This window comes from Cebidichthys violaceus, unplaced genomic scaffold (assembly GCF_023349555.1).
Source record: "Cebidichthys violaceus isolate CVI_PGR_0920_01 unplaced genomic scaffold, fCebVio1.0.p SCAF_49, whole genome shotgun sequence".
NCBI classification, from domain to species: Eukaryota; Metazoa; Chordata; class Actinopteri; order Perciformes; family Stichaeidae; genus Cebidichthys; species Cebidichthys violaceus.
In genome coordinates this window covers 997513-1025280 of record NW_027176694.1, presented here as the reverse complement: position 1 = coordinate 1025280, position 27768 = coordinate 997513, and the positions used below count along the sequence as shown (strand labels likewise).

At 46.1% G+C, this 27768-nt stretch overlaps 1 protein-coding gene across 1 annotated transcript; it reads right to left on the bottom strand.

The window, feature by feature from the left end:
• Positions 1-1279: 1279 nt before the first annotated feature.
• Positions 1280-26750, bottom strand: eif3ea (eukaryotic translation initiation factor 3, subunit E, a). The gene is given in 14 exon segments (XM_068730053.1): positions 1280-1465; positions 2522-2656; positions 3138-3221; positions 3223-3241; positions 8806-8915; positions 12406-12507; positions 13182-13308; positions 15573-15697; positions 16001-16126; positions 20802-20906; positions 21823-21865; positions 23607-23724; positions 23998-24115; positions 26631-26750. Coding segments are annotated over 14 exon segments (1338 nt in total). The 5' UTR covers positions 26721-26750; the 3' UTR covers positions 1280-1429.
• Between the last annotated feature and the right edge of the window lie 1018 nt (positions 26751-27768).

Genomic DNA, 27768 nt, shown 5'->3' with positions numbered 1-27768 from the left:
GCTGGGACCCGGGTCTATATTAGGTTCTAGAGATGTTTAACGCCCCCCCCCCAAAAAGGCCGAGGTCAGGAGGTGTTAGTACTTTATGGGCGGGGTTTGCAGGGATGACCGGTCGCCGATTGGTCAAAACACACACACACACACACACACACACACACACACACACACACACACACACACCTTCAAGTTCCTTGAAAAGTCGTCCCGGGCACTAAAATCACCCAGAACTTCTCAGCGGAAACGCGGCTCAAGATAATAAATCAACACACTCAGCCCCGGTATGTGGAGATGGGTGGCGGAATCATAAAAAGCAACAAAAAACAAAAAAAAAACCCTGACACCGACCACTCTACTTAATTGTTAATTTAAGCATTGCACTGCCAACTCCTGGTGTTCTTTATCTGAACTTAACTTTGAGTAATAATTAACTACAGCTCATGAGTAATGTTACAGATCTCTTTTTTTTAATTAAGTGCTTTATTCCCAAAATGGACACTGTTGTCGTACTTCCTCTCTGGCCCAGAGTAATGACTCATCATGTAGTCTGTTGGCTCATCTCAGCAGCACACAGAGCATTTCAATCCTCCGGTCGCTCCGATGCTTCCTCTCTGGACAACGCAACGTCATAATTCTGTTAAACAGTCAGTTTGTCGTCTGACACGTCGCTTCAATTAGTGACGAGACACTGGGCTTTTTCTTTTTAGACTTTGGAGTAATAAAAACAGGTGGATTACTACATAAAACACCTGTTTAGACGTTAAATTATACGTAAGAAAGAAATTAAAGGCAAGTGAAGGAATGAAAGCCTGTTTGTGAGCAGCTGTGATGAAGCGGGAGGCCGAGCAGCCGAGGGCTGAGTTATGAGGAGGTCTGAAGCGGGGGGGGGGGGGGGGGGGGGGGGGGGGGACATTAAAAAGATTGTGTCCGTCTGGCTAATGGTTCTTTACGGCTCTCTCGTGTCCTCAGATGGGCAGGATGACTGGCAGAAAGTGCGACCGCCGGTCTCTCTGCACATCACCTCCGTTCACCCCCCCCCCCCTCCAGCTGACTGCCTGCCACGGTGGAGCGGACCACTGAAAACACCATAAAACCAACAGACTAAACAGCCATTCATCATTACCGCGCACACATGAGCCGTCCCGCTCGGTGACTCAATGCACGCATTAAAACTTCATCGAGTATTACTGACACACAAGAAAAAAAAAAAGAAGGTCTGACCACTCGAACCTCAACCGCCGCTGGTGCTGTCCAGAAATGAGGCAGTCAAGGGTGAAACCGGTTTTTTTTTTGTTGGTCACTTTTATTGAACTGGTGATGACAAAGTGCAAAAAAAAGAAAAAAAACAGCACTCTGTGCTCTTTGAGATACAAGTGTGGGATAAAAAGATGCAACTCGGTGACAGAGGATGGATCTCGTCCTCGCTGTGTGGCTAAAATCCAGTTTCAGTACCGGCCCAGTTTGGTGTCTGCAAAGAAAAAGGAAAAAAAAAATAATGCAAAATTAGACCGTTTGTGGATCACTCGAGGAAATCTCGCTGTGGGAAATGTGACAAAGTTCCGTACATATGCAAGCAGTTAAGTGCTGACGTTTAGCTGCGAGGGGCTGACAGGGACCCGGAGCCGCCCGGCCCAAATGGGAGGCAGTAAAGGTTCCCTAAATAAAAGTGATTTGTAGCCTTGAGGACCAGCAGGATGCAACGGCGCTCTACGAGTTGTTTGCAGCCTCTTTGTCTAATTACAAAATCTCCTTAATAAGGGGGGGGGGGGGGCTTTGCATGCTCCTTTTTTTCTTGTTTTTTTTCTTGTTTTTTTTACAGGACAGGGTTATGGCAGCACTCCTGCTGCAGATATGCAAACAATAGGGAGGAGGGTAATTGAGCACATCAAAGACGGGCAAAAAACGGGTAACACTTTAACATGTCTGTCGCAACTCCGTGGCCTTGGTGCCGGTTCCCATCGATCTGATTTTGACAGGAGAGGGGGGTCGTGTGAAGCGACGGCTCGCTTCAGTTATGTGCGTGATTGTGACATTCTGTGCAGTTGCAGTGCTTGAAAATGTCTACATACCACTAAAAAGCGCACAAGGTCAACATCAAAAAAAAAGCACCGTTTAAATGGGACGACGGGACCCCGAGCCAGACATCTGCAACAGGTCCTAAGTGCAGGGAACTCCAGGGCTCTAAGTGATGTTCAGTAAGCTAGTGCGAGGGTCCACCTTATTTACGTTGCCGGGCTGAGTCACAGAGCTCAGGCATCATTTTATGGTTGTTTGGGATCTACCTTGTCATTAGGCCTTTGAAGGGCAATGGAGGGAGAAAGCGTTGGCTCTGTTAAACTTGCTCCTTACTGGCTGATTTTCGTGTAAAGAGAGCTTTTGTTGATGGCCGCTCATCAACATCTTCAGCCTTGTTCTTTTGAGCTGAACTTTTGGAGGCACTTTGAACTGCCCCCATGAGTTTCATGTTGAATCTGACCGGCGAGCTGGGAATGGCGGTTGTGTGTACAGTGTGTGCTTTACTCGCCTCGGTCTTGGTGCTCTGGGCCTGCTTCTTCTCAATGTTCATGGCCAACATTTGGCTGCGGAACGAGAGGCTCTTGGTCTTCTCAATCACCTGCTGGTAAGGCGAGATGGCGTTGTTCCCCATGACCACATGGCCCTAGAAACACGGGACAACAACAACAACAAAAAAAAAAAAAACGGACAACAGATTCAGCAGCCCGATAAGCCAATCGCATTCGCTCTTGCAGACACACAGCGCTACGAACGCCAACCAGAGGCCGCTTAGGTCCACATCTACTGTAGGCACGGCTCGATAATTCTATGTCATTCTGGAGGACCGGGCAGTGATTTTGCTGATTACAGAGAACTGTTGTGATGTCTATGGCAAAACATGCAGGTTCAGAGCCTCACAGAAGGGACCCAACAACGGTGAGACATCGTGGTTACAATGTCTTCACGGCGCACCTTTCAATTACAAAATCAGGACATAAATAATGTCTCCTCGTCCCTCTCGAGTCACACGGGAAGAGCATCTGAAAAGGGCCGTATGTACCGCCCCGCCATGTGCAAAGGGCTGCTTTGATTCATTAGTTAAGTGGCGAGGCGACCCGGTTGACGAAGAAGACGGAAGGTCTCACCAGTTTGGAGTCTATCTTTGCGTCCAGCCTGGCGTTGCGGATGAGATTGACGATCCATCTCTCGGCGTCCTCGGGGGTCATGTTTCAGCTTGTCCGCCAGCATGCTGTTGAGGAAACGGAGAGACATGAAGCTCCAACGGAAAAGGGCAGATTGTCCCGAAAATGAAGAGAATACCCCAAGGACGTTGACCCTGACTAGGGGATCAAGTCTGGGTCTACTGGTACCATATGAGGACCTCGTAGAATTAAGGAAGTATCCCCTCAGAATTATGAAGTTCACCACCATCACTGGTGCCTTTACATTTGTGACGGACCAGTTTAGCAAATCTAAACCTAAGTCTGCACTGACCCTGCATTAAAACCTGACTTTACAGATTCCACTAGATGGTCTAGTTTGCTTTAGCCATGCTAGCAGCACAGCGCTACGGAGGACAAAGTTGCGCTTCCTCAGCTTCCCCTCTAGAGCCCGACTCAGATTTAAAACATCAGTTAGCATTACACTGTGGTTTATGACCAAACGCTTGAGAGACTGATCAGCCTCAGCTGTGTGTTCAGTGCTAATTAGCAAATGTTAGCACGCTAACACGCTTAACTAAGCTGTAAGCGTTCCAGCATGCTGACACCAGCATTAAGCTCTGAGAGCTGCTGCTGTGCCTGAGCCTGAATTCTTGTTCCAAAGACAAATGTCAACAAACAAAAAAATAAATAAAAAAAATGCCATTTCATAATATAAATAAACTGAATTTATTACTGCTGAGTAAGACAATATGTGACCAATGTGCACTCGTCCGTTCAAATCTCTGCCGTTTTCAGACCGGTCCTTTGAAACCGGGCTGCCGTCTGAAGGCGCTGATGCATAGAGGAAATATGGTCACAACGCCAAAGAACTCTCAGGCGGGCAACTGCACTACGTCGTGATGGATGTCGCCCATTATGTGCAAAGTGACTCGTCATTATTTGTCATTCGACAGTGCTAATAAATGGGCCGACGCATTGTGTTCAGGGGAGAGAGGTGTACGACACGAAAGCCACCCCGAAAACACTCCTAATGGCCCTCGGCTAATGGAAGCTTGATTTACAGGACTCGTGAGGAGAACTCAATTAGACGTGCTGGGACCTGCCCCACTGCGGTTACTTATCCTCGTTTCTTTCTTCCCTCCCCACCTGGCTGCTGACACCCGTCGTGACACACGGTGACTGTCCCCTCACGGCGAGAGCGGCACCGCTCTTTGATACAGCGAGAGACGTGGCTGAGTCACAGCGGAGGGGGGGGGTGGGGGGGGGGTGGCTGGCTGCCATTCTTTGATGCAGAGCTTTCCCCAGTGCAGCTGGCTTCCTTGTGGCTTTCAAATAACTAGACCCCTCTCGATACCCCCATCTAGGCCCCCCCCACACCCCCCACACACACACACACACACACACACACACACGCATTTCCTGCCCCCCTTCCTCCCGTCTGACCCCCACCACCCTCCACGCCTACCGCATTTCATATAAGGGCCCAATAAATACTACTCCAAATCTCTGTGTACTGCCCACAATTACTACAGCAACCATAGCTCTCACACACACACACACACACACACACACACACACACACACACACACACACACACACACACACACACACACACACACACACACACACACACACACACACACACACACGTATAGGAGTAATAAGGCCTATAATAAAAGTTCACTCTACTAATTATCACTTCCTGGTCCATTCATCACATTTTGAGAGACCTGCTCGGTGAGTAAGCAACAATCTGCCCGTCCGCACCACTTCTCACGCCACGGCCCCGCTAACACAGATCCCCACCACCAGGAATACTGATTCTAGCTGTCGCTCTCAGAGTCTGACTTATTTAAGACATTCTTTTGGTGGAAAGTAATCTTTGGGATTTGTGATAATGTCGTTCTTACCTCAAGGCTCACCGAGACTACCACTTTCTAACCCACGGCTGTTGGCGAAATGGTGGCAAAGCCACATACAGAAGGGGGGGGGGGGGGGGGAGGGAGGCGATGATGTCAGTGTCTGGATGAGGCATTAAAAGCATAACCAACAAATAAAAGCGTTCCCTCGGCATAATGAGCCAAGCGGGGTTTGGTCTCCCAGTGACAGCGCATTTCTCTCAACACTCTCACCGCGGCGGAGTGATGGAGGATGTGGACGACGAGATGGAAAAGCACCGGCTGCGAGTTGATTCATGTGCGTCCCGGCGGCCCGAGAGGAGGGGGAAAACGGATACGGGGAGACTGATCAACCCGTCACTCACGCCGACAAACCGCTCACACGGCTCTGCTGGACAACTGATTACACGCCGGGGCCTCAGAACCTGCGGAAAATGATGCCTGACAACCAAATTGCTCCTATGGATCATTATTGGGAGCCTAACAAGTTTGGAAAAGTGTCAGCTGTCTCATGACGGCGAGTTTAGGCGGTGATGGATAACACATGCCTGTGATCACAGAAATGCACCGTGGACATCACACATTGGAGTGTGCAGGCCTGAAGGCCGCTAATGGAGAGTAAACGGCACATTTACCGATGGTTATAGCTCAGACTGACGGCTCAGACAGCAAAAGACTTGGGTTTGAGTCGGCGTCATTTGGATTATAACGCAATATAATATAATGCAATGCAACATGATTTTAAAAAAAACTTAAAATACCTCTTCAAAAACCACTATCGAGCAGAATCGATCAACAAATACTGGCGACTACAGGCTATTATATACACATATAGGTCTGTGGGATTGTGTCCAAACCTGTATGTTGCTTTTCAACGGTAAAACTACAAACACAATGGTCAACACTCACTGACAGAACACCCTTCACGTGTTTACCTAACAAGTAATCCCAGGCAAATTTGAATGAGATTAGTTATTGGTTCCCATTCTGCCCGTGTGATGAAGTGATTGCTGTGCCGGGGTGCCGGGTGTTTTGTTTGGCAAATTGAGTAAAGTGGGGGCGCATGTCAGTCAAGTCCAGGTCAGATACGACGATCAAAACAAACACGATCTGGTTTCCTCGCCGGGGGAGTTGCGGTAACCCCTGACCCCTCTGAACGTGATTCGTGCAGCATAACACAGGAACACAAGGGTGTGCCCCCGCCCCCCCCCCCCCCAAAAAAAAAGGCCCAGGGCCTCGGCCCGTACCAGCCCGAAAAGTCCTCTAATTTAATTTACAAAAGAAAGTCTGGCAATGTTTTCCGCCCAGGAAGGACATTTGTATATCAGAGCAGGGTCACTCTATCTCATTGTCTCTCTGAGAGGTGTACGGCAGCCCACCCGACTCAAACCTCAGGGTGAGGGGGGGGGGGGGGAAAGAGAGAGGAGAGGAGGGAGATGTGAGAGGCAGCAGGGAACGGGTCAGACTCATACAACCCATAATATTGACATCCTTTGGCCCTTAAGCCAAGCAGACAACCTCCACGACCGGTTTTATTTTACACAACCATGATCCCGTTCGTCGGGGGAGAGGGGATCACTTTCATTTCGACCCTTTACTCACTCTGGCTCCTGAGCTTTCGACTTCAGGCTCGGGGGGGGGGGGGTGTCCTTTGGGTCTCAAGCTCACACTTAAAGAGAGGGGTCGGGCTTTGGGGTGTAGCTCCGTTAGAGGACGGCGGCGGTGGGGGATCTTTCTCAAAAGAAGAGCCTCCTTCACGCGGCTGGCCTAAAATGAATGCGTCGGTAAACGCTAACATATGATAGTGTTGTTTGGGAAAACCTCGCCTTTTGACTTGGGGTTAAAATTGATTTTTTTTTTTTTTTTCTCGGGGGAAACCGAAATGATCGTGTGGTCTTTTTAATGACTCAATTGTGAGGTGGAAAGATCCTCAGTGTTGCATCCAAAAACACGAGATGCTGCTTCCAACTACTAGTGAGCTGTGTACAAATACAATCTGGTGATGACGGCGGAAACGAAAAAAGAAAAAAAAAAGAAAACTGCCCAAATGATCATGTGTCTACAGCGTTTACTCCAAATGTCAAAGGACGAGTGTGCGTTTGAGGTCAGCGCAGGGTCTCGTTCATGGGAGGACTGAGGAAATAAACCCTGTAAATCAAACAAGGAAAACAAAGCCAAATTGGAAACACACACTCGGGACACTGAGAAGTCTAGACAAAAGGATGTGTGTGTGTGTGTGTGTGTGTGTGTGTGTGTGTGTGTGTGTGTGTGTGTGTGTGCAATTACGACTCACAGTTCTACTGCCTACAGTACATTCTACAGAAGCCTTTATTGCATAAAATAACTTAATTACGCCAACTTCTGGTCTACTTTTGCGTCCCAAGCTGTGGGCAAAAGGCGAGCTAAATATCTGCGAAACCATCACGGCCAGCGGCTGTAAAAAATGTCCTCATTAAAAAAAAAAAAAAAAAAACAGCCATCAAATTCATTTGAGTCCACGCTTGGGCGCAGAGGGCTTCTGGGTAAGAGGACTAATGACTTGGAATTTGGGTGCGTTTCAGAAATAGACAGCGCCCCGTCCATCGTCATAACGCCGCCGAAAATAAAAACAGAGATCCCCGACTACGACCCGACATTTGTGTTCCCGCTTTAAAAACCTCAAACAAAAAGCATAAGAAAGAAACAAAAAGCAGAAAAATCACCGTTCGACTTCCTCTTTCAGCGTTACTACTAACCTTTGTGGTCCTTAACAAGTAAATGGATCCAATTGCAGTAAGTCTGCCAAAAAGAACCCGGACTCCTAATCAATTCCAGACAATCTGCAACTGGAGATTTCGACGGGGCCCGATCGTGTTCCACGGTTCAACCTTGACTACAGACCTCGGCGGCTCCATGTAACCGTCAGCGCCATCATTTTCGCGTGTCAACAGAAGTAATTCGCTCCCTCCCTCTCTCCCGAGGAACACCGTGTGTTTGTGGACAGTGTTCCTTGAAATCTCCCACGTTCGCCGTGACCGGAGCTTCTGAGAGCGGCGGTAAACATCCACCGTTACGAAAGACGGGGATTAATGGCAGAGAAGCGTGAGGCGTTATCTCTGTCACTCTCTAACGTCGGTGTAAAGAAACAGCCAAATCCCGTAATCTCTCTTAATTGCGGACAATTACTGTAATCTTTTTTTTATGCTCACTATAATTAGCATCAACTAAATGTCTTGGTTTTGGGCAAGCATCCAAAGTCAATTTGATTTGAATGCAACTAAACTGGATTTTGAACTAGGAATCAATGGAGACCGATTAAACCCGCCGACCCCCGTTCACCCGAAGAAAAGGAGGCGAGAGATTCCCGCCCGTCGCAGCAGCTGGGAACGTCTAAAGCCGCCTAAACCCTGACCTCTCTCCGGTGACAAAACGCTCCGTGAATTGGCCTCGGACAGGTGGTCTTAAAAGTTGAGTGCGCAGAGCAAACCTGTGGAGACCTGGAAGCAGTTAAACCTCACAATGCCTAATCCTCAAGATATGTGTGTGTGTGTGTGTGTGTGTGTGTGTAGGAAGGGGGCAATAAACACTTATCTGTAAGGAGAAATTCCACTTATCACAAAGCCCCGTGCGCTTTACTTCCTGTTTACATGGTGCTCACAAAGTCTAGCGATAGCACGGAGGACTTCCTGTTAGTCTTAAAAGGACGTGCGCCTGAATCCTGCGGCGAGCGCAGTGCTTCCTAGAAGCGGCCGTGTTGTGTTGCGGTACTAACTTGATGCTAATGCACTGGTGAATTCGGCAGAAGGTCTCAAAGATGAACAGGCGGGCATTCTCAATGAAGTCCTCCAGGCAGGCCACCAGGAAGAAGTCGTTCACCAGAACCTGGAGAGACGGAGAGAGAGCATCGTTACATAAGAGCGAGTGTGAACACGATGCAGAGCTATTGCTGTCTGCTTATAGGTCCGCCCTCGACGTCTGTCCTACAGCTGTTTGAGTGAGGCCAAACGGGCACAGCTTTTACATTGAACAGCAATGGAGAGTCATGAGTGGAGCATTACTCGTTTCAATCAGTCCGTCTCCGGACATTCACGTCTTATTCAATTAAAAGAATCTATTAACCGAAACCAAATCCAATACATTTTATATGAAAAGGTTTGGAGTAAACAGTGAGGGGAGGACCACAGTGGCAAAAAGGTTTCATTGAGTTCCCTCTGCAAGGCAGTAATCGCGGCTGTAAAGGTGCTTCAAATCAAAAACAAACAGTTCAAATTCTACAACCGCCTCGCGGGACGGTAGAGGAGGAGCGGAGCCGACCACAGCGGTGGCCGCGCCGCCGGTGACTTATCGCCAGTCATCTGGTCCGCTGGTAGTGTCAACTCCGCTGTGCGGGATCGCCGAACGTCTCGGCTACGAGTCGGCCAACAACCGTAGCGACCACCAGTCCAAATAAACTCACAGATGAGAGCAAGTCCTCTCAGCCGTCTGCGCGCTGCATCACCTGCGGCTTGTTACGGCCTCGGCTTTGGACACTTCGACACCGCCCGCATATGGCCAATTCATCTACTGTAACTGCTCGTGACCCGGCTGTGGCCCCAGGAGGTACCGCTGTGTGTGTGTGTGTGTGTGTGTGTGTGTGTGTGTGTGTGTGTGTGTGTGTGTGTGTGTGTGTGTGTGTGTGTGTGAGAAACGCTCCCATTTCTCACTGCTTCGCCGCATTCCGACTCTCCGTCGAGCGCCGTTTCACATCGCAGGCCTCCGTGTTCAACGAAAAGTTCTCCCAAGATTCTTTTGTTTTGCTTAAGCTCAGAAAAAAAAAAAAAGAAGCTGCTATCTGCGCAGAGCTGCGCTTGAACGGATCCCAACTGCATGGCGCTATCGGGCAGCGCGCGTTTCAGCTGCGACGGCGCTTATCTAAGGCTGATAAACTTTGAACAGTTAAGTGCCCCAATTACTGTCATCTGGGATTCAGACCACGGAGCTTCAGCAAATTCTGAGAAGAACCCTTTCATGCCCAATCTTGAGGGCCCTATAGGTAGACCTACACTTTTCATTCTTTGACGTGCAAGCGTGGAACATCTGACAGCGATTCCAGATTGGAGTGGAGTGGGAAAACTGTACAGTCCGAAGAGGACAATTTAAACCAAGCTAAACCCATTTTAAAGCACTTGGCTCAAACCATTATGCAGGGAACACCGAACCAAAAGGCAGGAGAGCTGAAAACAATACCCATATCTTGCTACTGCGGCAATCAGTTAATAGATGGTTGCCACTCTTCTCAGTGGCTCAAAACTGATGCATTACAAATGCTCATCAAGACGAGAGCCCATCCCAACGGGGTATATCCGTTTACCTCAAGCCCTCCAGTCTGTGAAACCTCCCTTCAACTCTGACATAATGCACTTTTTAAAGGCTCGCGTGTGAATTTCTGCAGAGAGAGACAAAAAAAAAAAAACTGCATTGCTGACTTCAAACAAGACCATTTGGGGGGGGGGGGGGATGTTTGCAGACCATCGCAGGTAATGCATTAAAGGTGCTGTTTAACATTTTGGAACCACCCACCTCGCTAGACCTGCCTGTGAACTGAATGGAGGTCAATAGAGGGCTTTTTGTGCCTACTGGACATGCTCTGATAAGGCCGACTGGGCAGGCCGGCGTTAAAAGGCACCTGGGATAACCCGGGTTTGTTTTTCAGCAACTGTTTAAACCTCAGTAGAGTCTCTGCAAACAGAAAACCCCGTGAGGCGAGGTCAAGACCGAGTTCCTAAAAAGTGTTGAACAAGGTCGACAACAATCTCATTTTTTTTTTTGTATAGCTAACAAAAAGCCAATCATCCCCAAGTGAGTTTGATTTTAACTTTTTAATTTGTTAAATAGTCAAATTAGGAAGTTGAAGACTCTTTGTATTAGCTTAAAAAGAAGTTGAAACGAAACGGAACCGCCAGTAAACCGTTGACATGCTTTATACATATTTACTCCTGGGAAGGAGCCATTTGATCGGGCCAGATGTTTTTCATTTTGGAGGCTTATCGTCAAGAGGCAGAAGATGAAAAAGGGGCCAAATAAGCCAGACTTTTGCCTTTTATTCCTCTGCGGGTCCAAATTATCGAGTCCGTAGGGGAAACCAAATTACAGCGTGTACGCAGAGAATGAACTACGTGATCGAGTTACCAAAATACACATTCAGGACAACACCAGTTAGGACACCTGCTCTCTCTCTCTCTCTCTCTCTCTCTCCACAGAATCTGACCAGCTCCACATAACAGGGTCTGCTGGACTACTGCCATCAATGCTACGCATCATTTATCATAACGTCGCACAGGCATTCCTCGTCTTAACACATGTACTGTAAGGGCGGCTTGTTTCTAAAGCAAAATACCACAAAGCAGCCAGAGGATGCTCTCTCTGTGGAGAATGGAGTACATCAGCACAAGATCCGAGATAGGGAGCATTTCTATCGTCTCTGAACATGGAGAAGGCTCATAGCTAATGGTGCTAGCAGCGCTAACAGTTCAAACAATGGGGAAAATGCTAACAGAGCTAACAGTGTTTACCTGAAGGGGGCGCTAGAGGTTACTTCGCTACGTCTTTATTCAGCAAAGAGATGTTTGCTGCTATATTAATGCTACATATCATTTTATATATATATATATATATATATATATATATATATATATATATATATATATATATATATATATTAATGCTCTGAACGTTAAAGACAGCTCCTTTAAAAAAAGTAATAAAAGTCTACTTCCTCATTTGAGGTCACAGTAACGTATCAAATGGCATTGATCAGCGAGTGTTCAGCTTAGTAGCAAACACACAAAGAGGACTTTTATAGTTTACTCATTCTATTCCCGCATCAAGAACTACTACTTAGGTCCAGCCATTACAAACCAAAATTGAAATAAATGCTCCAAATGGCCGGGCTATGACAGATCTCCCTCTTAAAACGAGTGTCTGCACGCCTCCGCAGAGACTTCTGCTTATAAAGCTTTTACTGTTAACTACCAGCCTGATGGGTCAATTACAGGCCATAGTAAAAATCTGACTGCAGCCTGAGTCATGCAGTGTCAAAGGAGGACCTCTATGTCAGTGTTCTGTCTGAACCGGACCCACGCAGAGAGAAACGCAGAGTGATCGGGGAGAAGGTCGGACGGAGATCATGCGACTGTTAACGAGGTTTTGCTGCCATGCTGTGCGAAAAGTTCAGGAGTGTGACCTCTGCACACCGGAGGTCCTCGGAAGACCTCTGTTTAGTCACGGAGAGGCACAGTAAACCAACAACCAACTGCTACTTTGGGAACAAACAAAAAAAAAAAAAAAAAGGTTGAAATGAATTTTGGCGAGTGTTACTGAAGCGATTACTCACCGACTCGCACTCCCTGAGCTTCTTCTGAGCGCTGTCAAAGTCAAAGTTCACGTACAGGCACTCCACGAACTCTGTGATTGGATCTTTGTAGGTGTAAGATTCCTGGAAAAAGAAATTTAATACAATTCAATCAGCAGGCCGAAACACATCAATACGATTATGAATCATAGCTGCTTTAGCTTAAGCTATATCACGACGAATAGAATAAAGCAGACAAACACCATCAAATGTACATGTAGAAATCAATAATATCAGCACTCAGAAAATCATAAATCCTAGGTCGTTTGAAGACGGTGACAATCATGACTATGCAGTCAAAATAACAACCTGCGGGGCACAGTCGTTAAATAATTGAGTGAAAGCACATTGTGAACTCTGAGGCGGTCCGAGTCACGCTTCCAGTCAGAGACCCAACCTGACCCGAGGCCGCGGAGTAGAGAACACGTTTTAGTGATTATGACCAACGAGCCACCGAGCCGGCGCTCAGTCATCGGGTGGAGAAGGCGAAGTACACGTTCACCAGAAGTAACGAGTTCAAGGCCTTCCCCAGCTTGGACCTGAACCCACACACACACACACACACACACACACACACACACACACTCCCTGAGCTTAAAAGGAAGCGTTAGCGAAGGCTATCGGGTTACACGGTCAGTTACTCATCCTCCAAAGCCTGTGTGGCCGATGAGCACTGAGCTGATAACTGTGTGCACTTTGTAAACACAAAGGAAAGAAAAAATAAATAAAAAAAATAAATAAATAAATAAGTGCAGTACCTGCTGAATGACCTTCACCAAATCCTTCAGGACCTGCCGACGCTTGCGGACGTCCTTGTTCGTGATGATCGCTGTGGTCAGGTAACGCAAGATGTGTGGGCACATCGTCTGGATGGCATTGAGGTATCTGGAATGAGGAAGGATAAAGATGACGGTTCATCGGACTGATGAAAGCAAAGACAATGATCTTTACAAGGACGCATAACAGAACATTCTGGGCTGCCCATCGGGGCTTCCTGGCATTTAGAACAGAGGCGAGGCCTTTTGCGGCTAAAACAGATAAATGTCCTAACAGGACCCTCGCTCCTGGACGCGGGACCCAGCATTAAGCCATCTCTTTCATTAGTGTCCTATGAGAGGGAGGTGGAAAAAGGAAACCCTGGCAAGAAGATATAGATCAGTGAGCAAGGACCTGCCCAGTAGCCGAAACCCGATCCGCCAGGGACTGATGTTTCAACCACAGGTCAACTGGCTGAGGGCTGAACACAAGAGACAGGACGCTTGTTACAGGCTGATTCTAATCCCACACCAACTCTGGAGACAGGGTTCTGTAAAAACAAGGCGCGAGGTCTGCTCACGCACACACAAGCACCACTTTCCTTGTCAAGATGGCAATCAATCGACATAAACTGCACAACCAAAACCCCTTATTGGTTTCTAAATGTCTATCTTTGAACTTCACCCTCCACTCAACCCCAAATTGACCAAAATTCAATCTGAAAGGAGGAAGTGGGCCCCCCCCCCCCCTTCGGGTCTTCAATAGCTGAAGCCAGAGGAACACATGGTGTTCAGGGAACAGTTTCATTAGCTGGAACAATTAAAGGGACAGGGGACCTGTGGCAGTAGTGATGTCGAGTCTAAAAACAGCGGCGGCCATTCTGGTTTGAGGAGGGCTCTCCCACCCTTTGTAGTTGCTCGACTCCCGTGGAAGACCGCAACGCTCCGCACTGTGTTCCTGATTAACTTACACCTACTCACTCTCCGGGGGGGGGGGGGGGGGGGCATGAGTCACCGTACCATATCTGGGGTGGGGGTGGGGGGGGGGGGGGATTCACCCCACTCCACTCGGGGGGGACTTCATCTTTTTTCTTCTTTTCTTTAGTTTGGAGGCAGCAAGCGTCGCTGCTCTGGTTTGCTGAGGATGCTACTGAGGCATGCAGCCGAGAAATCAAGTACGAGTTCAAATTTGCTCTGTTCAACGGGGACTGTGGGAGGACACGGAGGAGGGACGCGGGAACCGGGGTCCCATTTCACGGCTCGCCTGGAACAGAAACTCATGCGGAACAATTGGAACGAAGTGATAGAGACAATCGAGTGCCTCGCGGCGTATTGCGGCGGTGGAGTTTGCCCAGTTTGCACCTGCATCATATTAGTTACTGAGCACCGTTTCCCCCTGAAGTCGGTGCGGTCCGTCAATAGTACACAAAGGCGGCTTTGGACCAACATCTGCTGACTGCAGGGGTAAAGGGAGGTCAAATGTGGAGCCGAAGGCCGGCCGCTGGTCACCGACTTCAGCCACAGGAAGTACTGACCGTCAGAAGATGGGAAAACAAGAGCCAAGCCTCAGCGGGGAAAACATGAGGTTTCTCCACTGTGAAACTGCAAAGCACACAGAACTACCTCAGTTTGTCCACACAGATGGTTGGGTGAGCTTTTCAGGAGTAATTATTGGGCAGGCCTCCCTAATCGTCCACAATAAAATTAAAAACTAAGTAAAATCCGGGGAACCAGACATTGGAGTGTGCTGTGTTGTGGTCGCCTGTCATGCCGTCTGTGGCGGCCAATCATCTGTACAATTATGCAAGCCTGCAATCAGAACGGTGGGGGTGGTGGGGGTGGTGGGGGGGGCAACGACATCAAAATAGGCGGTGTGCAAATTTTAACGCAGTGTATAAAGTTTCCGATCTGCGAAGCACATGGCCCCGTTCTCGACTTGGAGAGTAAACAGACCACACGAAAACACACACTTCTGAAAGCACTTTAAAAATACCAGCGGGGTTCATGAAGAAGCCCACCACCCAAAAAATGTGTTATTGAAGCAAATGGTTTTCTCCCAAGTCAAGTCAATGTTCTAAAATCACCTTCAATTACCTTTTCTCCAAGTCCTCTTTGGCTCCACAATTACCACTTTCATAGCTCGGCTATTTAAAATGGCTCACACGAGTGACTATTCTGCGGATGTTTTAGCTCACACTGGTTCGCATTTCACTGTGTCTTAATGGACGGAGACACGGTTCAACCAAACTGCAGAACTCTGGCCTTTCCTGTTGCTCTCGTTTTGTGGAAATGGATCTTATCTTTACAACTACTTCCGGGTATTCTTGTCCAGGTTTCCCCAACTTCCTGGACGTAAAAAGCAAGAAACTAAATAACGCTACAAAAGTGACTTACTGCGGCTGGTACAGAAAGAGCTCGATGATGTTGTCTCTGCCCTTGGGGTGGTTGAAGAAGACAAAGAGAGACCAGTGAATGAGCCACGTCCTCTGCTGGAGAGCCTGGAGAGGGGAGGTGACCGACTGGACAAAGACAGAAACACAGGCAAAGATGACGGGTAAGTGGTGCTGCCTAAATGGACAATGATCATCAAGCATACAACCACTTCATACTCGAATCCAAGTTCTTAAGTAGTCAGACGAGTGAGTGTGTGTGTGTGTGTGTGTGTGTGTGTGTGTGTGTGTGTGTGTGTGTGTGTGTGTGTGTGTGTGTGTGTGTGTACGAAGATGCCACGGCAGAGCTCGACCGAAAGTGAAACGTCAATATGAGAGTCCATGTAAGGGAATCTAAATGTGGTATCAAATTCAGAGAAGAGGGGCATTTACGTTGTTATCGATAGTCTCCCTCAGGCGGGTGAGGTCCTCCATGGCAGCCTCCCAGTTCTGCATCAGGATCTCGGAGGCCAGCTTGCCCCACAGAGAGTTCAGGGCATTCCTGTCTGTAGCCGGGACCTTGGGGAACAGACACGGGTGAGCTGTTAAGAAGCCGGACGGGCACAACGCTACATACAAAACAACACATTTCGTCCACAGAGAGACTGGGGCCACTCCGTGCTCGGCTTTAGCGGCTTCTTTTCTTATTTGTGCTGGATGAACGGATTAAAGCATGTCATGCTCGGGGAATGGAACTTGACAGAGAAGAAAAAGAAAAAAAAGACATCATGAAAGGCAGTTTAGCTTTAAATGAAACCAAATTTTCTGCACTTTTAGATACTACAACCACTGCATTGACCAGAGAGTTTGATCGCTAGATTACCACATTAAGTGAAGGCCTGTTTGGAGCATGTGTGTCATTACGCTGTCCGAATAGTTTGCTTAGAACTAAAGCATGTTGTTTGCAGAGCAGTTCGCTTGATGGGGAAAGGCTGAAGGTCCTCAAAAGTAACGGGCCAATCGGCAACGACAGACTTGGAATCAGTGGCTGCGTCGTAGGTCGTCAGCCGGCCTTATTTACATTTATATCACCAGCGAAAAGTAGGAAACTAAAACATGAAGAATTGTGCCATTAACTACAATTAAGTGAAAAATGAGCGACCACCAATAAGAAAGAATAACAATTAGACGGGTGAGGCAGACACACCTAGCAGCTCACACAGCCACAACATATTCCTTATGATCCAACGCTGGTGGGTCAAACAGTTCTACAGGCTGTATGAGCTGGGATTGTTGCTTTATAGTTGATGCTACACCATCGCCCGCTCTACGAGGACAGATGGAGAAGGAGACTAATTACAGAATCTAAAGTTTATGTTAAGTTTCTTAGAAAATCTAAAAAAAACTGAGAATCGCAACGACATATCCTGTGCTGGTGGTCAGGCACTTAAACATGACGATACAGTAAATGTGAGATTTGCTTTTTTTTTTTTTTTTTACTCCACTTCAGTCCTGAGAATGATAACTGCAATAATCCCGACCCTTTTCCCTCAGTAACTCTGCACAACTCCGTCGTTATCACAAGGTAATTAGGCTGAAACACGAACTGACGCTAACAAGACACGTCTTTGTGAGGATAATCGCTCGCTAAGAAAATGTCTCACAGGCTACTGTGTCTGATTTCCAGAACAGACTGAAAACAAACAAGAGCCAGGTAATGAAGCACAGGTTGAGAATGCCTCTGAAGCTCGGCGAGGCAACCGCTCTGCAGTAGGACACTGGACTACACCCCCCGGGGGGGGGGCTCATGGGAAACTCTGCGCCGCGGTGGTTCACGATAACACCAAACACCAGACGCAGTGACATGAGTCAAGCAGGAAGTCAGGGGTGGGTGTCTGCTGAGCGGCCAGAGAAACCGAGATCCTAACCACACGCCCCCGTCCGCCGGCGGACAGCCGCTGAAGTGGACTGTGAGACAGGACAGACGCGCAAGCAGAGGAAACACTAAAAAAAGAGCAGGCTTCCGCAGGAACCCCACAAATTGGTTAAGATTATTCGGATATAGAGGATTTTTTTTTTTTTTTTTTTTTTTTAAACTTGGCAAATACCAGTTAATCTCTGATAACATTTCAACGAGCTGCTATAGTGACATGGTGGCTCTCCTGTAGTGCCCCCCCCCCCCCCCGTGCCCATCTATCCGATACAACAGAGTTTCTCTGGTCTCACACCACAACTAGGGTCCATTGTAAAAGGTTTTAAAAGTGGAGAACTCCCAAGAAAGATCAGCATTGTAACAGCGAGAGAAAAAAAAACAAAAAAACCCCGGCTCCACTGGCAGTAGAAAGGTCAGCGTCTCATCTGTTGAAAGTGTTGTGTTTTGTTTGTTATGGTTTTTTTTCCCTCTCTCCTGGAAGTCCCTGCCTGCTACGTTTGGCTGACCTTCAGGTCATTATGGCAACTTTCTACACACACACACGCACACGCACACGCACACACACACACACTCTCTCACACACAGTCTGGCTTTCACTAGTGGCCACGCTAGAAAAGTTTCAGTACCTGGGTTTTTCCAGCAGTTACCTTAAGTTTCCATTGGTTTGTGAAACGGGGCACATTTTCGCTGACTGACCAGCAACAATAAATGGACTGTGCTGGGGATCCGTCGGGATACTTAATCTTTATTCTTAACATTCAATCCCTGCATTAAGTGATGATATGAATAAGTTGCTCTTTTCGGGCTAGGCCGCGCTGTAACTGGACCCGAGGCATGGATTTTGCAAGGCTGGCTTCCTTCGTTTAATTGACTGGGTTTCCCACGTTAAATGACTTTATGGAGCCTCACCTCTCCCATGCGGGGGAGGGAGAGACGGACAAGGGGCCTGTGAGGATGGGAGGTCCACAAAACACAGAAAAGAGGGGGACTAATCGCACTAATGAAATCCATTTCTACCTTTTTCCACGTCTGAAAAGCCTCTCGCATTGTCGAGAGCAAGCAACAGATATCTAGTTACAGAGCCTGATCTGCTTGGAAATCAAAATGAGGGGTACAACAAAAAAAAATAAAAAATCAGTGCTGGACTTCGAACAACATACCTCAATTAGAGCAATTTTGGTTTATTTAGACTGAGTTGCAAAGCCATAAACAACTGTTGTTGGAACAGTGGGACGTATCCGTTGCGAGCTTTTGAAGAGCTTTCTTAATCCTCTCTTATTTTTCTGGTCGGGAGTGGAAGTGGAAACCTCGGGTGAATTACCCGTCATCTTGTCTCGGATGTTGCTCGTCCTTCTACGGATTTGAGCAGATCAGTAAGAAAAACCCATCAGATGAAGTGCCCGACTGCTGCGGGTTAAGAGGGTCGTTGGTAGCGATGCGGGTTCATCGTCGCTCGGAGCCGCTGCCAAGTCTTTCCAGCGCGATGACATGTGCTCGACCAGCCGGAGTCACGACGAGTCCGGAAGACAAGGGGGCGACGCGGTGCAGTATCAAATGCCAATTAGGATAGGAACAAAAAAAAACAAAAAAAAAAAAAGACGGTCTGAATGTCTTCTGCTGTAATGAACAGACAAAATGTTGATCTTATTCTTGCCCATTCTTTTAGGGGGGGGGTGGTTTTGGCACGAGTCCCTGGTTTACCGCGAAGCTAAATGGCGAACCGAAGACAAACAAAAGCAGGAGGACGAGTGAGTGACACTTGGAAAACCACTGGCTACGTGGGCTGCTTCCAGTGGTCATGATGGGACGTTCAGTTGGGTTCGGGTTTACAAACACTTGATGCGAGATAACATCGAAGGAGTCAAAAGAGAGCTGAATCTCTGCTGGAAATGTGGTGTTATTACAACTGGAACAATAATCTAAGTCAACAAGGGGGGGGGGGCTACCAGGCTGAGGATGCCCGACATGTGACCTTGAAGGCGGCTTCAGTGGAGGCAACAACTGACGCCAGCCAGGCGCAGCTGCTTGCATAGTTAATGATGTGATCAGCTCGGACGCAGACCTCAGAGCTGCTGGGTCGTTCACGCCGCTTGGTCGTCTCACAGTAGAGAACTCTGCGGCTGAGATAACGTTGACTTTTAAAGATGTATCATGACAGGCGCAACACAACCTCCACTTGGTGTTTCCTGCAGCTCACTCCCTCGAGACCCACGGTGACTTTTACATTTGATACACAAGCTTGACACCTGTTGTGTTTCTCATGTGAACTCTGGACAACGTCCGGAGAATCAGGTCCGTGACCCAAAAAAAACCCCTAACCCTAACTTCCTTTTGTGGTGAATTTGGACCGCCCTCCTTCACTGTTAATGTGCCATGGGATTTCGTTAACAGCGGATCAGCGCCTGCTAGAAACCTCTAGTGTGAAGGCACCTGGAACCGAACCAGGAGTCGTTCCCGACGTGTCCCCAGACTGGAGATTTCCACCTCACTAAGAAAGCCGATTACTGCAAGGATGCAGCTTCCTTCGTAACCACAGCCACCGTTAGGTGCTCAAGTCTTCTGAGACGCGGCGGTCGAGCCGAGTCCGTCCACTGCCTGGTTCATCGTTCCCTCATTTCTGAGGGCAAAGCGGGAGAAGCCACAAATGCCAGAACCCAGGCAACAAGTCTTTGTTTATAGAGGAAGTAGGGAATGTGCATGTGCACCGACGAGAATACTGCCAGTACTCTCTGGTGAACTATAATTATCGTCTTTTGCGTGACATACTTCTGGCATTATTTGATTGTTGAATAAACATTTTATCTACCAGCCTAATGAAAAGACATCACACGCGCGCAGCCCTCCCTGCTAACCCAGAGACGCCTCGCATAGCTTAAGCCCACCGTACGCTCAGGAAGTCGTGACTAGGGACTCTGTGGCCACAGCACTCAAATCAATAAGCTGTCTGCTGAAGCAGACTACAGACAGATTATGCAGTCCGGTCCACCACTGATCACTTGGCCCCGTAAAAGATCCTACCCCCCCCCCCCCCCCCCCTCTAATACTAAAGACGTGCGGGGAATTGAACAGGCAGTGACATCAGCTTTTCATATTCAATTACTTCTAAGTGTCCACTTCCTCTCCTATGCGAGTGTTGGCCTTATGAGGAATTAAAGCGAATCTGGCAAACATAATGCGATGTTCAATTTTAATATGTCAGAGATGCCTTCAGCCGGTCTATAAATGGGTACGGCAAAACGGTACAGACACTCTGTTAAGTGAGGTACGGCGTGCGGTTATCGGCAAACGTCACAAAGAAAAAAAAGAAAAAAAAATACTTACCAGGACGCGGAAGAAGTAGAGGTACTCTGCAGCTCCCGAGTAGTTCCCGCACTCGTACTGGAACTTGGCATATCTGTACAGCGTGTCCAAGTACTCCTGACGGAACTTCAAAAAGGAAGACGAGGAGTATCAATATCACAAACGGAGAAAAATTGGGAATCGTTGCCGGACCGAGTCAAAACAACACATATTTTGAAATCGCGCTCGCCCTGTAATGTCATGCAGCTGTGGCGCCGGAGGAAATCCCCCCCCCTTTTGTGTCACATATTGGTGTTTCGGGGTGAGGGCGAGTCATCAGATATTACTTCTCAAACATCTGGGCTGTCATCGGAACTGAACTGCACATCGAATTCTTTTATTGCATATGTATTTGTAGCAGAAACATCATTCGGTGGCACACCGCTGCTAAATGAACAGAGAGTAAACAGTAAGGAAGCATATATATATATATATATATATATATATATATATATATATATATATATATATATACGGTATATAGGGCTATATCAGGCCTGCTTGTCTTCCTATATTTAACCATCCTTCCTGCTGTCCATATCTCGCAGCAGCGCCCTGACGTCAGGCCCAGTCACTGAGCTCCCGTAGAACCGGGCCGGGCCGTGGGTGCTCCTTTCCCACAGCCTGGGCTGTGTGGAGGTGCACTGAGGACAGCGAGCAGGTCAGCGGGACACCGGAGTGGGAGGGGACCGACGGAGGGGGAGGGCGAGGAGCCAAACGTCCCGGTAAATATAGAACCTCCGGCATTCTTGCGGCTCCGTCCACGAGTCCGCGAGCGTTTATTCTTAACACGTCACCGCAGAATGCAAATGTCCGCAGGATTTTTTTGTGCAAGCCATACAAACCCGCGAAAAATGAGTTAAGGGTTTTTGGGAAGTAGTTCTGCAGTTCCCCGCTCGGACCCGCCCCTCCCACTTCGCCCCCTAAAACAACCGTGGGTTCACACAGGAGCCATGGGAAACGCAGCGGAGAAGTGAGATGTCAGCAGATCGGGCCAACTTACGTTATGCTTTTCTGCCAAGTAGTCAAAGAGCATTCGTCCATCTCTGCAAAAGAAGAAAAAGAGTTTCTGTAGTTAGAGGCCGTTTAACTTGAGCCGCCGTTTGGCCGGCGTCCTGGTGTTCAGAGTCCCGTTCAGGTAGATTTTTCCACTTCTGGTCTACGGCGGAACGTGAATGAAGACCACTCTTAAAAACGGTGTGATCGGCTGTTTATTACATTTGGTTTGACTACTGCAAATCCATCCAAGTCATGTCTAACAAATTATGTCTGGTGAGGAAAGCGAATACTCTTTTCTCAGCACAGTTTTTAGGTCTCTACGGCTTCGTCAAAAACGGCCGTGAAGTTCCGTGAAGCTCATTCAGGCCGAGGCAGAATCCTTCACGGCCGTTCAGCACAGGACGTGTTGACGCGGGTACAACATATCTTAATACTGTGCTTTGCACTGGTCGTGAGATTTAGATGAGAGTCAGCTGCCGAGCTGTCCGACAAGTGGCAACTGTTGGTGGAAAAGTCTGCGCAGCGCCGTCGCTGCCACCTTCTGAGCTGAAAAAAAAAAAAAAAAAAAAAACGCCCAAGGGGCCGTCGGCAGCGTGTCGACTCAAAAACCACCGAGAGTGTTCCTCGCTGCTTTAACAAGTCCAAACAAATGAGAACATGCATCATAGTTCGCCCTAATGGTGATCGTAATCCACGGAGTGTGTCTTATGATGACAGATTGTTTATAGATATGGTACTAACATGATTTATTATAATAGCTGGGCTCGGTTGCTGGCTTCAGCAGTTGTCCAAATAAAGCCTGGTAAGGCATGTAGGCCTATTAGCTAACTGTTCAATAAAAGTACTTAGACCATTAGGTTCTATTACCCAGTAAAATGCTTTGTGGATCGGCGCGTGTAAACCCCAAAGGACAGGGCATTTGGGATTCAAATATTAAACCATTCCTGGTTTCCAGCACTGGATGATCCTCTAACGCAGAAATTATGTGAAAAACAAGCAACTGCATCGAGCGTAATTTGGGTCATAATGATGGAATAAAACTTTTTGCGTGTCCGTTGGCTCGAGAGACAATTCTTCATTGACCCCAGATGAGTTTCCTATTGTTTTACGAACCCAATGGTTTGAAGAAAAAAAAAAAGCAACGCATAACTTAAGACAGGCATGTGAGCCCTCATCCAAAAAAAAAAAAAAAAAAAGGACGATTTCCTCCTTTCTTCGTCCTGACAGCAACCTAACGATAGCACAGACATGTGCTAAGTCAATGTTGCCATTATCAGGATTCCAATCTCACATAACAGTTCCTACAAAGCCGTGTCTTAAATAAACAAATGTCCGCAGCCCAACTGAAACAATATAACAAAAAACGGGATGAACTAAAAAAGAGAGAGAGGGGAAATGGAAAATGCTTTTGATTAACTGTACACACTCCCGCCAAGAAACAAAAGGAGGATGAGGACCGAATGTGACCAAACTATTTTAATCACGGCGTACGACAAAACAGTCTTAATACAGTTAACCACAACATCTTGCGTCCGTTACTTTTTACGTCTGTATTTGCTGTGAGGCTGAATGCATTTTTTTTTTCATTCAAAGCAGGCAGTCGCATGGACTCCACGGAATCCTCCCTCGATGCCGCTCTACCGTTTCAAATAACCGGTTTTACTAATCCCAGAATCACGGATCAAAGTAAGACCAGCAACAAACTTCACGACCTCAGAGGCTCATCAAAAACCTATTTCAGGGTTCTGATCGAAACGCAGAGAAAGGCTACTAGGAAACGGGCTTTACCTGGTGGACTGCATCTGCCTCGTTGTCTCTGGGTCCTCGAACATCTTCACAATGGGCTCCGTCTCGGACTGCAGCTGCTTCAGCTGGGCCACGACCTCCGTCCTCTTCTCCCTGAGAGCTGACGCAGAGAGGACGAGGACAGCCATTAGCTCCAGCAGCACCATAAACCAACGTGTACACGGCCCGCTACCCCGAGCGCCGAAAACACTATCAAAGTTTACTGCTAAATCAATTGGGAATGGAGTGCTGCGGTGTAGTGCAGTACCCCTTTACGATTTCTATAAAGCAACATTAACATCATCCTCGGTTTTATGTGTGGTGTTGTTGTTTTTTTTTTTTTTTGGTGCGATTGGGATGAGGAGTGCGTATCCAACCAGGCGTCGACACTTACTCTGGGGGATTTCCTTGTCTAAATAAAGGCTTCTGTACACGTCCATGGCGAAGTCCACCATGTTGGTGTCGCTGAGGAGGTCCAGCTTTCCGTGAAGCAGCTCCTGCTCATTGTAGATCTAAAGACACACGGGGACAAGGATGGAAGACGGAGGTGAGCGTGGTGTTTGTGTACGATGTTAATATCCAACCAGGTTACAGAGAACCCCCCCCCCCCCCCAGACGAGGGCCGGGAGACAGACTAATTATACGAGATCATTCAATGCAATCATATCGTGATGAAATCATATAAAGAAATGATACACAATTACGTCTATATTGATAATACACACATACCAAGTCAAATTTCCCAGAAAATATGATTATTTTGCACTAAAAGTATGAATTAAATGAGAAAATAGTCACTTTTAATTCGTTGAGAATGTAGTAAACCCAAGTGGTTATTGCATATAAACTATTTATTTATTCGATTATAGAAACATGTTATATTGTGATATACAATATATATATATATATATATATATATATATATATATATATATATATATATATATATATATATATATATATATATATGTATATTGTGATATGGTTAGAGATGTGAAATCAACTATGGCCAGATAGAGGACTTTGAACACCAACAGTCATTTTATCTTCACTAAATGTTCCATTCATGCCTTTGTTACAACTAGTCTGTTATCTGCGATGCGTTTCTTGCACCATGGCCTAAAATGATCAGTGTGCAGTTATGCATGAGAGCTTTAACAGCTCGTCCTCGTGAGACTAAGAGACATGCGCTTGTGACAGATATTATGATGTTAAGATTAAGATATCGTTATGAGGTAGGCGATGGCAAGAATTGAGAAAATCCGATTCATTTTTCAATTTAAAGGTTTGCTTGTTCTACGGTTGTAACTCAAATCCCGTGACTGCACACTGGTGGCCATGTTGGATTGCCTCCGATAGATTAAATGAATCCTCTAGTCGAGCAGATTTCGGTGGATTGTTTAGACAGAATAACACATTTTGTGAGCAGGCCGCCATGTTGTTTCCTGTTTGACACTCTTTTAATGAAGGGGACAATTTAATTGGCAGTGAGTCCTCTGGCGCGCTCACTGGATTGGGTGGAGATGTAGCGTAACCCTACTTCTTTCAGCAACGGGCTGCTCCTGTATTATTGCCACATCAAGTATTAATGTTGTAAAGGCGTTCATACGCTTCAGGAATAATCCCATTGTATTGGTCGCCTGTGCTATTGAAGAAGGTGGATCCTAAGGAGGGCCCTTCATAAATAAACAAAGTGGTTTAAATGGCTAACAGATACAGGCCACGATAGTTAGGTTGGGCAACTATTTTCAAGTGATCTTCTTGAAACCTTCATGTAGTTTAAAAAACAATAAGTAAAATAATTGTATTAAACAGAAACAGCTAAATTAGAGATTATCAACATGCAACGCAAAGTGCGTTGTCTAGAAATAACCATGTTGCACAGTGACTATTACTTTAATTGAACAAAAGAGACTTGACCTGAACTGAAACTTGACTGGGACTTACATAAAATGACTTGTTAATATCTTTGGCCCGTACACACTAAACAATATTAATACATAAAGTTACTTGTGCTTTGAGTCATTTCATGTTAAATGGTCTTTTTTTAATTTTACTTCAGCAATTATAATAGGAGTTATTGTACTTTTAACGTCAATTGAGTTTTTCCATTACCCATCACTGCAGGCAAGCCGAGACATAATGGCATACTGGCTAAAGGGTAGCATGTTATTAGCTTAGCAATTCACGTTAAAGATTAGCTAGGCAACCACGTTGCTTTAAGTGAACATGGCGGGTGTCTGCTAGAAGTTGTTGACGTCGTTAATAACGTTACATGTCTTCCAGCTGTTGAGCAATACGTAAATACCTAAATATGTGCTCCGTTATGTTATTATGGGAAAGGAAACTTGTTTTAGCTTCCAAGGGTTAGCATAGCATGTGCTAGCCGGGGTATGACTGGTTAATTTCCCTGTATATAAACTACTGGGCGGCATCTGGGCTGACCTGCAGAGTGCTAACATCTATGAAAGGCACCACAGAACAACTGCGTAACGTTACAGCCATAGACGGTGTTTAACCAGCTACTGATACGGGTTTAGGGATAAGGCGCTCTCCCACAATCGTCTGATTCTGAAACAGCGCGTGGCTGGCTCAACCATTGTAAAGTCAATGGAATGTAAGCATGACTTCCGGTACTATATTTTCAATGTAACAATCAAGTAACTTGTGGTAATACTGTGTGTAACACAATATATCGTAATTATTTCGAAATATCAAATTGTGTTTACTCTGCGTGCGTTGATGTAATCTCTGACACGTTGTTCTGTAATGTCTTTTGTTCAGTTCTCCACAACAGTTTCCCGTTCCTTTTATCAAAGGTGACGTATTTGTCGCTTTTATTTTGAAGACAGGGAGCTACATATCCGGCTCCACTCTGGTTGAATGCGTTTACTTTACACAGCTACAGAAAATGTGACCAACTCCTTAACACGCACACCGCTTCAAAACTGTTCGAAAGCCGTATATAGCTTTTTGAAACAACGAAAACAATGCTTCGAAATGTTTACACGATTATATATTTCATACCTCTTTGACAGACAGGAACTCCAGCAGAGGAAAAACGAGATGACGGTCTAAAAAGTGAGCAATTTTGGTGGTGAGGTCGTATTCCGCCATCTTTGCTCCGGGGAAAGGAAAACGGAAGTGTGTTGCAGCTGTGTAAAGAGGAACTGACCAATCAGCGACACGCTCAACATCCTCAACCTCCTAGCTGTCTGTCTGTCTCTCTATCCATCTATCCATCTATGATAGATAGACTGAGAACTTTTTATTTATTTGTTTAACTATGTATTCTTATACCACTGTGCACAACCTCCTTTCAATATATTTATTTCTGATATGCTTAAACTGTTACGTTTCTATTATTATTATTCTATTACTTTCTGGTTCTAGTCATGCTTTTGCAATGTGCAGGAATTCATAAAATTCTATATATATATATATATATATTTCATTATATATAATTTTATGAATATAAATACGTTGAACCATTGTCAATAAATAAGTCCGTCCCCAGGGCTATTGATGTTTTCTTTGAACCCTCCTATAGACTTGTGATAACATGCCAGAATTATATTTTTATGTATTTATTTAATTTTTTCATACAACAGTGTTAAAAACAAAAAAAAACGTTATATCTTATTATTGGTAGGCATTACATAATTATACTTTTGTATTTACCATTAATGTTCATGAAACCCACGTATATTATATATTAATAACAATAATAGAAACGTAACAGTTTAAGCATATCAGAAATAAATACATTGAAAGGAGGATGTGCACAGTGGTATAAGAGTTCCTATACCACTCTTATGAACAAATACATAGAAACGTGTAAAAAAGTGATCATATATATATATATATATATATATATATATATATATATATATATATATATATATATATATATATATATATATATGATATATAATATCATAACAAATGTAACATTTTACCCTTTTCACATGAATGGAAATGTGGATTTTTTTCATGTTGCTTCATCGGAAGGACGCACAACTGTGACTTATAAATCTTTCAAAATTCCAATAATTTCCTTGTGGTGTTGACACAGTGAAACATTTCCTTTATAAAGAGGACTACAAGTGAATGTTTTGTTGAATTTGAAAACATAGGCTTTCCTCCAGATACCACCAATATTTAT